Raw genomic sequence first — 12,366 nt, forward strand, 5'->3', positions numbered from 1 at the left:
ATGTACAAGAATATAACTACTATAATACTGCTCCCTATGTACAAGAATATAACTACTATAATACTGCCCCTATGTACAAGAATATAACTACTATAATATTGCCCCTATGTACAAGAATATAACTACTATAATACTGCTCCCTATGTACAAGAATATAACTACTATAATACTGCCCCTATATACAAGAATATAACCACTATAATACTGCTCCTATGTACAAGAATATAACTACTATAATACTGCCTCTATGTACAAGAATATAACTACTATAATACTGCCCCTATATACAAGAATATAACTACTATAATACTGCCTCTATATACAAGAATATAACTACTATAATACTGCCCCTATATACAAGAATATAACTACTATAATACTGCTCCTATGTACAAGAATATAACTACTATAATACTGCTCCTATGTACAAGAATATAACTACTATAATACTGCTCCTATGTACAAGAATATAACTACTATAATACTGCCTCTATGTACAAGAATATAACTACTATAATACCGTCAACAGTTATTAGAAACATATAATACATTTACACCTCCTGAGATAAATATACAGGTGGCATATGGTCAGATTGTCTTAGGGTGCGTGTCCATGGTCCGTAATGACGGCGCTTTGGATGGAGCGGAAAACCTGCTCTGCCCAAAGCGCTGCCCCATTCTGTACGTGCGGTGATTCCGGATGTGTTCATTGCATACATCCGGAATCTCTGCACCCCATACATAGGGCCCTGTGATTTAATTTGCAGCGGCGGAGCGTTCTAAAAGGACGCGCCGCATGTCCGTAAACGCCGGGCCGCCGGATGCGTGTCGCACCCATAGTGGAGACGGGATTTCAAGATCCTCTCCACTATGCTGTAACATCTGGACGCTGCGGCTATATGCAGCGTTCAATCCGCAGCTAATCCGGATGTAATACGGCCCGTGGACACACACCCTGAGTGGTGCAGCCGCTATCCTTGGTCCTGAAAGCTCATCGTATCACATAAAGAAGATACTAAACAACGGTTTCACATTTTCTGGAATAAACGTAACTTTTTTTCTATTTACTTTACAAAATATCGTGGAGAGAAATCTATACGATAAAGATGCATTATTTAATCAGTGCGGCCTTGACTCCTTACAACGTGATGTATAAAACATAAGTGCAGCCACAGCTTACAAGCTGCGCTATTGTGTTCCCTAAACAGCGGCTACACTTATTCGATCCATTTCACTGTTTACACAAGACGACCATTAATGAGCTGAATTCTGTAGTCAAATAACAGCGTGTCGGTGTCACGGCCGCCGATCCACTTTGATGCATTTTTTTTTTTTTTTAGCATGCATGGAAAATGCAGAAAACATTAAGGGGGCGGGGGGCAAAATTTAGCACGGATTGTACGTGATGATGAGCTTGGATGTATTGATTGATATTAATATTGATGGCATTATGTAGAAAACAAAACAACAAATAAAATGGCAGCGGAAAGGCGGACTTAAAAAAATAACCTTAGTGTTAAATTCTTCAGACCCCTTTTTCTTATGTCACATGGTGCCCCAAGTTATAGATGGAGCAGAGCTACTGCCCGTCCTGGTCACTTTCTACCGTCTTACTAACTCATAGTACATTTGCCAGTTCTCCTCCCTCCACTCTTAAGGTACCTTCACACTGAGCGACGCTGCAGCGATACCGACAACGATGTGGATCGCTGCAGCGTCGCTGTTTGGTCGCTGGAGAGCTGTCACACAGACAGCTCTCCAGCGACCAACGATCCCGAGGTCACCGGTAACCAGGGTAAACATCGGGTTACTAAGCGCAGGGCCGTGCTTAGTAACCCGATGTTTACCCTGGTTACCAGCGTAAACGTTAAAAAAACAAACACTACATACTTACATTCCGCTGTCTGTCCCCGGCGCTCTGCTTTCCTCTGCACTGTCAGCGCCGGCCAGCCGGAAAGCAGAGCGGTGATGTCACCGCTGTGCTTTCCGGCCAGCTGGCGCTGACGCAGGATGCAGGAGGAGTGCAGAGAAGCAGAGCGCCGGGGACAGACAGCGGAATGTAAGTATGTAGTGTTTGTTTTTTTAACGTTTACGCTGGTAACCAGGGTAAACATCGGGTTACTAAGCGCGGCCCTGCGCTTAGTAACCCGATGTTTACCCTGGTTACCAGTGAAGACATCGCTGGATCGGCGTCACACACGCCGATCCAGCGATGTCAGCGGGAGATCCAGCGACGAAATAAAGTTCTGGACTTTCCTCAGCGACCAACGATCTCCCAGCAGGGGCCTGATCGTTGGTCGCTGTCACACAGAACGATTTCCTTAACGATATCGTTGCTACGTCACAAAAAGCAACGATATCGTTAACGATATCGTTATGTGTGAAGGTACCTTTACTCTGCACAGACTTCGTGCTTCTAACAGCGCAGAGGCTGCTGTGATCACAGGACATTATTAGATAGTAGTTTAGGTCTTGTAATTCCCTGATTAGGTAAGCATACAGTTACGTTACAGCCTTTTCCAAGAAAATGTTTCTAAAATCTCAATTCCCACTGCGGAACCTACTTGCTTCTAACAGCGCAGAGGCTGCTGTGATCACAGGACGCTATTAACTAGTAGATTCCCTTTATGGGTACACAGCTTGGGTAAGATTTTTCAGGTTAATTTAGCTATATCTCTACCTTTCTCTTCCGATTTATAATAACAGGGAGCAATGTCGGTATGTCGCTTTGGAGTATAGCTGGTAATATATTAACTCACTTCTCAAAGCAGCCTTGCAGTTTCTAGTTTCTGTACTTGGTCTCAAGTGTTGGACACTTACCTTCTTCTCAATGCTTGTCAGCTGCTCCTTGTGGAAAGCATCCAGTTTTTTAAGCTCTTCCTCTTTGTGTTGGAGTTCCTTGGCCTACAAAAGTAAAAAAACGAAATAAAAGGTGACATGTATAGGACGTAACGGAGACCCTGTAGGCATGCATCCCACCGCTCTCCTCCTGGACAAATGCCCTGATCCTGGTGATCGATGGAGACCCATTCAAAGTCTATGACGATGAAGATACAAAGACAGATAAATGATGTGCACAAACAACCGATCGCTCGATTCCACTCTTTCTAGACATAGAGGGGGTAACTGAGGGAAAAATAGGGACAAAATCCCCATTCTGGACAAGAGTGGATCCAGCTGAAGGAGAAGTAATCAGTCCTTTCTTCAGATTTCCTATTCTTTTTCCCATTTCTTCACTCCCAGATTTGGAGAACAGGGACGACGCTTGTGTAGTCAGTGCAGAAATCGCTGCAAAGTTTTGCATCTTTGCAACAAAACAGCGCAAAATCAGGCAAGGCAAATATGTCGTACCCCTCGGACGGCTATCCTTTCAAAAACGGAGAGCTTTTTGCTACAGTATTTTCCTGCGCTGTTCTCCTTTTCTTACCTAAACTTTATAAACCAGGTAATTAAGTGTGTAAGTCGACTTTCACACATCAGGTTTTCGCCGTCAGGCACAATCCGTCGAATGTTGGAAAAAACTGATCCGTCGCAGATTGTGAAAAACTGATGCGACTGATCCGTTTTTTTCGACGGATCTGACTAGCATATCCAGATAATTGGATATAAGAAAAAAAAAAAAATAGGTACGTGCTCAGTTTAAAAAATCTGCCATTTTCCGGATCCGATGCTTTCGTCTTTTTTTGCCGGAGACAAAATTTTTTACTATGTACGTTTTTTCCGGAAACAGCAGATTTGTCGGATCCGGCGAAAACCGTACGAAACGCAAGGTCATCCGGCACTAATACAAGCCTATGGGGGGAAAAAACGGATCCGGCGGCAACATTCGAGGAATCAGGTTTTTTGAAAATTAGCCGGATTGAGCCTGACGGCGGACACCTGATGTGTGAAAGTAGCCTAAGTGATGGGCTTTGTTATGTTCCTTTCTCGCACGGATGGATGGCACTGCAGAGATGCTTTATGGCAAAGACCTACAAAACGAGCTTGAACTTTTACAAACTATGAAGGCGTTGGGTTGAAATTGACATAGCCAAAGTGATAAAGCGGCCTGGACGGAAGTGATCCCCGGAGGGTCGGGAGCCGTCGTTCTAAGACTGGCAGGGGTAGTTAGGAAGAAAGATTGTATCTGAAGGCTGGCTGCTTCCCGTATTCTTCCCAAGAGCAGCGTGCAATGGGTAAACTGGGACACTTCATGAAGTTTAGGCTGAGCGTATCTGGCAAGGAACAAAAGCCCCGTCTGGCTTGCCGTATTTTAAATGTCAGCTTCATCTGATGCTCAATGAGCCTGACAGCATCCTGCCGAAGACCTGGAGGCGAGGCAAGCTTCAGCGGGAAGGGACCAGAGAAAAGATCGTTTGGGCTACGGGATGCCTTTTCTAATTCAGATCAGAAAGTGGTGGGCTCAGAAAATCCCAAAATAAGGGGGGGTCTCAAGTGAGAATCTTGCAACCGTTCACATGCATGCAATACTTCAGTGATAAGAATAGGATTTCTTACTCGCCACGATCACACGAGACGCTCCGCAGACACCGGCTTTGTTTTTGCAATGCACCAAGAAATGACATTTAAAAGGGGTTTTGACATTCTGACGCCCCGTTCCTCTTCTGGCAGCTTCATCCCAGGTCCTGGCTACTGCGCTTCCAATCCTTTGTACTGTGCAACTGATAATATCAACAGCTAAGCCAGACCCCTTTTCCGCCTATGCATCAAAAAAGGCTTGGGACTGAAATGATCAGTCAGCCAGCCCCCTTCAGGGCCAGAATCTGAGATGTAGTGCTTAGCGAAGAAAGGGGCGACCAGAGCTAATTGGAAGTTACTTACTATTTTAAGTCCAATTTTTATGGCCTGGAAACCCCCTTTTGATTTTTGGGCATATCCATTTTAATTAGAAATAGTTCCCCTTTAAAAGTAAATCTGCGAGATGTCCTTCTTCCCTTTATGTCAGGGGAAAGGATCCGGTTTATACATCTTTTCCATCTGATCGCCATCTAAGATGCAAATGAAATCGGAAGAATTAATAACCATTTGCATATTCAATTGGCATGCTCCATGCATCGTCACTAACGAGCTTGGACACTTGGCACCCTGCATGCCTATTGTTTCCCCCATGAGACTGGTAAGACGGCCCCCTCTGGAACACAAAGAGTTCAGCCCAAATAGTTGGAGTCCCCGCTACTAATTAAGTCGCACGTGTGCATCTGCATATGGTTTTTCAGGACAGGAGGGGGGATGTAAATATTTCTCTCTGCTAATGGTTAATAATAGGCACATAGGGCTTTCTTCATTTTGTCTGAGCCCCCGTGTAATGTGTATTTTTGCATATTTTCAAATCTGCCGCAACAATGGGCGGAATTATTTGTATCGCCCTTAAACAAACAACGGCGGGTCGTGCGCTGCCGCGGCGAACGAGGAGTTCACATATGTAGACTGTGCTAACAGGGAGGGGGGACATCTCTGCTATTAGGCGGCTGACCCGGCTCAGCTATGATGGAAGCCAGACGGTGCTTAACCTTTTCTGCTAACACGAGCCTTGATTGGGAAGAAAAGCAGAAATGCGGCAGGATTTAATGAAGATTATGTATGCAAAAACTCATTAGGGAGAGTGACCTGTGATCTGCAGCGTGCAGGCTCCGTCCAATAGGAAGGTTATTCATGGTAATGGCTGGCCGGTGCCAGAAAGGTATCGGAGGGTGTGAAGTCTGCAGCGGCAATTAACGAGCTTTCATTTATGAACTGCTCATCTCCCTTTCATTACTCGCACGTTGGGCCACGAGAAGGTTGTGGAAATGCCCGGGCGGCATCCAATAGCTCATCCGTCTAATCTATACGTTTGTTTTCATGGATATCTTACTTTTATTTTCTAACGTGGGTCCAGATGGTGGAAATGTGTCACAGTGACCATTAAAAGGTAACTACGTATTATTTATACAGTTAGGTCCATATATATTTGGACAGAGACAACATTTTTATAAAATAAGTTAAGTGCTGCTGGCTCTCAGGTTGAGCCCCCGACCGATCAACACTACTAATCACGGGCTACAACGTATCAAAAAGTTTAGTTACACTTTTAAGTGATTATTTGTTCCGCAGTTTACACAATTAATACTATTCATGAGAATCCGTGATGGAAGCTGCTGCATCGTGCAGAAAACTTTGCTGTAATTCTGGGCGCCCCGTGCAGGAAGATAATTTTTGGTATTTTCTGTTATTGCTATTACACAGATTTTTAAGTACAGTAAAAAAAGAATCCCGTGTAAATCCTGACCTAATAAAATATAAGGCAGACTATCTGGGGGGCGGCACAGCGACAATTCAGGGACTTCCCATTTTCTAAGTGTATTTCATTCAGGACCCATTTATAGTAAATGATGGTTGTCAAATGCATTATCGTCATAATTTCTGACTTTCCTTGCACTGTCCTGTAATTTTCTCATTGCTTGTGATGTGATGCTGCACCGCACACTGTCCGCAGCCTCTCCTGTGCATTACTCCTGCACCACACACTGTCCGCAGCCTCTCCTGTGCATTACTCCTGCACCACACACTGTCCGCAGCCTCTCCTGTGCATTACTCCTGCACCACACACTGTCCGCAGCCTCTCCTGTGCATTACTCCTGCACCACACACTGTCTGCACCCTCTCCTGTGCATTATTCCTGCACCGCACACTGTCCGCAGCCTCTCCTGTGCATTACTCCTGCACCACACACTGTCCGCAGCCTCTCCTGTGCATTACTCCTGCACCACACACTGTCCGCAGCCTCTCCTGTGCATTACTTCTGCACCGCACACTGTCCGCAGCCTCTCCTGTGCATTACTCCTGCACCACACACTGTCTGCAGCCTCTCCTGTGCATTACTTCTGCACCGCACACTGTCCGCAGCCTCTCCTGTGCATTACTTCTGCACCGCACACTGTCCGCAGCCTCTCCTGTGCATTACTCCTGCACCGCACACTGTCCGCAGCCTCTCCTGTGCATTACTTCTGCACCGCACACTGTCTGCAGCCTCTCCTGTGCATTACTCCTGCAACCTACACTGTCCAGTCTCTCCTGTGCATTACTCCTGCACCGCACACTGTCCGCAGCCTCTCCTGTGCATTACTCCTGCACCACACACTGTCCGCAGCCTCTCCTGTGCATTACTCCTGCACCGCACTGTCCACAGCCTCTCCTGTGCATTACTCCTGCACCACACACTGTCTGCACCCTCTCCTGTGCATTACACCTGCACCGCACACTGTCCGCAGCCTCTCCTGTGCATTACTCCTGCACCACACACTGTCCGCAGCCTCTCCTGTGCATTACTCCTGCACCGCACACTGTCTGCAGCCTCTCCTGTGCATTACTCCTGCACGACGCACTGTCCGCAGCCTCTCCTGTGCATTACTCCTCCACCGCACACTGTCCGCAGCCTCTCCTGTGCATTACTCTGGCACCACACACTGTCTGCAGTCTCTCCTGTGCATTACTCCTGCAGCGCACACTGTCCGCAGCCTCTCCTGTGCATTACTCCTGCACCACGCACTGTCCGCAGTCTCTCCTGTGCATTACTCCTGCACCACGCACTGTCTGCAGCCTCTCCTGTGCATTACTCCTGCACCACGCACTGTCCGCAGCCTCTCCTGTGCATTACTCCTGCACCACGCACTGTCTGCAGCCTCTCTTGTGCATTACTCCTGCACCACGCACTGTCCGCAGTCTCTCCTGTGCATTACTCCTGCACCGCACACTGTCCAGTCTCTCCTGTGCATTACTCCTGCACCGCACACTGTCCGCAGTCTCTCCTGTGCATTACTCCTGCACCACGCACTGTCTGCAGTCTCTCCTGTGCATTACTCCTGCACCGCACACTGTCTGCAGCCTCTCCTGTGCATTACTCCTGCACCACACACTGTCTGCACCCTCTCCTGTGCATTATTCCTGCACCGCGCACTGTCCGCAGTCTCTCCTGTGCATTACTCCTGCACCGCACACTGTCCGCAGTCTCTCCTGTGCATTACTCCTGCACCGTGCACTGTCCGCTGCCTCTCCTGTTCATTACTCCTGCACCACACACTGTCTGCACCCTCTACTGTGCATTATTCCTGCACCGCGCACTGTCCGCAGTCTCTCCTGTGCATTACTCCTGCACCGCGCACTGTCCGCTGCCTCTCCTGTGCATTACTCCTGCACCACACACTGTCTGCACCGTGCGCTGTCCGCAGTCTCTCCTGTGCATTACTCCTGCACCGCACACTGTCCGCAGTCTCTCCTGTGCATTACTCCTGCACCGTGCACTGCCTGCTGCCTCTCCTGTGCATTACTCCTGCACCACACACTGTCTGCACCCTCTCCTGTGCATTATTCCTGCACCGCGCACTGTCCGCAGCCTCTCCTGTGCATTACTCCTGCACCACACACTGTCTGCACCCTCTCCTGTGCATTATTCCTGCACCGCGCACTGTCCGCAGTCTCTCCTGTGCATTACTTCTGCACCGCACACTGTTCGCTGCCTCTCCTGTTCATTACTCCTGCACCACACACTGTCTGCACCCTCTACTGTGCATTATTCCTGCACCGCGCACTGTCCGCAGTCTCTCCTGTGCATTACTCCTGCACCGTGCACTGTCCGCTGCCTCTCCTGTTCATTACTCCTGCACCACACACTGTCTGCACCCTCTACTGTGCATTATTCCTGCACCGCGCACTGTCCGCAGTCTCTCCTGTGCATTACTCCTGCACCGCGCACTGTCCGCAGCCTCTCCTGTGCATTACTCCTGCACCACACACTGTCTGCACCGTGCGCTGTCCGCAGTCTCTCCTGTGCATTACTCCTGCACCGCACACTGTCCGCAGTCTCTCCTGTGCATTACTCCTGCACCGTGCACTGCCTGCTGCCTCTCCTGTGCATTACTCCTGCACCACACACTGTCTGCACCCTCTCCTGTGCATTATTCCTGCACCGCGCACTGTCCGCAGCCTCTCCTGTGCATTACTCCTGCACCACACACTGTCTGCACCCTCTCCTGTGCATTATTCCTGCACCGCGCACTGTCCGCAGTCTCTCCTGTGCATTACTTCTGCACCGCACACTGTTCGCTGCCTCTCCTGTGCATTACTCCTGCACCACACACTGTCTGCACCCTCTCCTGTGCATTACTCCTGCACCACACACTGTCTGCACCCTCTCCTGTGCATTATTCCTGCACCACGCACTGTCCGCAGTCTCTCCTGTGCATTACTCCTGCACCGCACACTGTCCGCAGCCTCTCCTGTGCATTACTCCTGCACCGCACACTGTCCGCAGTCTCTCCTGTGCATTACTCCTGCACCGCACACTGTCTAGTCTCTCCTGTGCATTATTCCTGCACAGCGCACTGTCCGCAGCCTCTCCTGTGCATTACTCCTGCACCGCGCGCTGTCCGCAGTCTCTCCTGTGCATTACTCCTGCAACGCACACTGTCCGCAGTCTCTCCTGTGCATTACTCCTGCACCGCGCACTGTCCGCTGCCTCTCCTGTGCATTATTCCTGCACCACACACTGTCTGCACCCTCTCCTGTGCATTATTCCTGCACCACGCACTGTCCGCAGTCTCTCCTGTGCATTACTCCTGCACCACACACTGTCTGCACCCTCTCCTGTGCATTATTCCTGCACCGCGCGCTGTCCGCAGTCTCTCCTGTGCATTACTCCTGCACCGCACACTGTCCGCAGTCTCTCCTGTGCATTACTCCTGCACCGCACACTGTCCAGTCTCTCCTGTGCATTATTCCTGCACCGCACACTGTCCGCAGTCTCTCCTGTGCATTACTCCTGCACCACGCACTGTCCGCAGCCTCTCCTGTGAATTACTCCTGCACCGCGCACTATCCGCAGTCTCTCCTGTGCATTACTCCTGCACCGCGCACTGTCCGCAGCCTCTCCTGTGCATTACTCCTGCACCACACACTGTCCGCAGCCTCTCCTGTGCATTACTCCTGCACCTCGCACTGTCCACTGCCTCTCCTGTGCATTACTCCTTCACCGCGCACTGTCCGCAGTCTCTCCTGTGCATTACTCCTGCACCGCACACTGTCCGCAGTCTCTCCTGTGCATTACTCCTGCACCGCACACTGTCTAGTCTCTCCTGTGCATTATTCCTGCACAGCGCACTGTCCGCAGCCTCTCCTGTGCATTACTCCTGCACCGCGCGCTGTCCGCAGTCTCTCCTGTGCATTACTCCTGCAACGCACACTGTCCGCAGTCTCTCCTGTGCATTACTCCTGCACCGCGCACTGTCCGCTGCCTCTCCTGTGCATTATTCCTGCACCACACACTGTCTGCACCCTCTCCTGTGCATTATTCCTGCACCACGCACTGTCCGCAGTCTCTCCTGTGCATTACTCCTGCACCACACACTGTCTGCACCCTCTCCTGTGCATTATTCCTGCACCGCGCGCTGTCCGCAGTCTCTCCTGTGCATTACTCCTGCACCGCACACTGTCCGCAGTCTCTCCTGTGCATTACTCCTGCACCGCACACTGTCCAGTCTCTCCTGTGCATTATTCCTGCACCGCACACTGTCCGCAGTCTCTCCTGTGCATTACTCCTGCACCGCGCACTGTCCGCAGTCTCTCCTGTGCATTACTCCTGCACCACGCACTGTCCGCAGCCTCTCCTGTGAATTACTCCTGCACCGCACACTATCCGCAGTCTCTCCTGTGCATTACTCCTGCACCGCGCACTGTCCGCAGCCTCTCCTGTGCATTACTCCTGCACCACACACTGTCCGCAGCCTCTCCTGTGCATTACTCCTGCACCTCGCACTGTCCACTGCCTCTCCTGTGCATTACTCCTTCACCGCGCACTGTCCGCAGTCTCTCCTGTGCATTACTCCTGCACCACGCACTGTCTGCAGCCTCTCCTGTGCATTACTCCTGCACCACACACTGTCCGCAGCCTCTCCTGTGCATTACTCCTGCACCGTGCACTGTCCGCAGCCTCTCCTGTGCATTACTCCTGCACCACGCACTGTCGGCAGTCTCTCCTGTGTATTACTCCTGCACCTGTGTCCCTTCAGGATCCTTTTAATGCACTATAGCTACTAATAAGTGGGTCTGACCACATCTAACGTCAGTCTTCTGGAGTATTCTCCTTGCCTGTGACGTGGTGCTGCACGGTGCATGAGCGTCTCCCCAGTCTGCTGCTGAGATCAGAATGGCTCCTTAGCCACTAATGAATGTCGCCGGGTGACCGGTCCCTGCAGTGTCCTGGAGCTTTCACCCTGCCTATGACATGATGTCACTACAGGGCACAGCGTGCATCCACTTCTGTGGAACTTTCAGCTGAGCCGATGACTGGCGATCCAAGTAAACATCCCCGATCAGTGAGCATAAACACTTATTTGTCGGGTGCTTTGATTTTTAGGCTCGCCTAAAAATCTTTGTAAATTGGCAGCACGTCGACCAATGGCGACCAGGGATGTGCTGCCGACAACATGTGGGGACAGCACGATCTTATTAGGTGTCCGCAAGCCCCTGCTGGGCGTCAAACAGACGGTTGCAATAGGTAAGGATGTCTGTCTGAACTTTAGGAAAGTCCCGAAGCCCAGCCGGTCGCCTCTGCTGCACTTAATCCGCAGATACCAACGTCGGTTAAAAAAAAATGTCCAAAAGTAAATGGAGTGGGAGATCCGAGAAGGAAATTAAATAGACTACAATTTCCACAAACAATCCCCACACGGTGACAATATGACAAGTGAAATAAGCAGGAACACAAGCCAAACAGTGCTTACCCATTCATCCAAATCCGCAGGCTTTGCAAAATGAAAAAGGGGAGAGGGAAAGAAGAAAAGGAGGGGAAAGAGAGAGAGAGAAAAGGAAAATGTCAGTGATTTATCGAGCCCGGGTTTCTACGGCACAAAGCCGTGTGTTCATCCAATGTAGAGAGAGAGCTTAAGGAATAGAGAAGAGAAGAGCCGCAGCAGCCATTGTTCCACAAAGCTTCCTACACTGCAAACACGGCCAAACGCGGCGTCTACAAAGGCTCCGAATGTGTCGCCTCGGCAGGTGCTGGACGGGGCCAAACATAAACCCCTTACACACCTGAGTCCCGGATTTATTTCACCGCTACATCTCATTTTTTTTTAATGAAAGCTAAAAAATACAAAATGCAGAAAAACTTTGAACTGGGAAGAAGAAAAAAATCTTTTATGAAACATTTTTTTTTTTTTAAAAAAGTAGGAAGAGGGTGCAGGGAGTAATGTATTCATAACCCGACCTAGAAATGATAGAAAGGGCCAAAAATACCAGGCAGCGGCAGAGGCTTCTGACAGAGTTTGCTGGGGAAGATTTGTACTGTGGTTAGACCTTTCATCTGAGGTTAGACGTCTAGTTCTCCATGAGCGC

General features: G+C 49.6%; 1 protein-coding gene across 2 annotated transcripts in view; it reads right to left on the minus strand.

Moving 5' to 3' along the window:
* Window positions 1-12,366, minus strand: part of CHCHD6 (coiled-coil-helix-coiled-coil-helix domain containing 6) — a 223,927-nt gene that overhangs the window by 135,944 nt on the left and 75,617 nt on the right. The window contains exons 5-6 of one of the 2 annotated variants that reach the window (XM_069736291.1): window positions 11,754-11,774; window positions 2,821-2,904 (exon numbers count right to left, since the gene is read on the minus strand). In XM_069736291.1, the coding sequence (XP_069592392.1) occupies window positions 2,821-2,904; window positions 11,754-11,774 (105 nt within the window). The remainder of the gene's footprint in view (window positions 1-2,820; window positions 2,905-11,753; window positions 11,775-12,366) is intronic. The other variant, XM_069736290.1, reaches the window with a different exon arrangement.

This window comes from Ranitomeya imitator, chromosome 8 (assembly GCF_032444005.1).
Source record: "Ranitomeya imitator isolate aRanImi1 chromosome 8, aRanImi1.pri, whole genome shotgun sequence".
Classification (NCBI taxonomy): domain Eukaryota; kingdom Metazoa; phylum Chordata; class Amphibia; order Anura; family Dendrobatidae; genus Ranitomeya; species Ranitomeya imitator.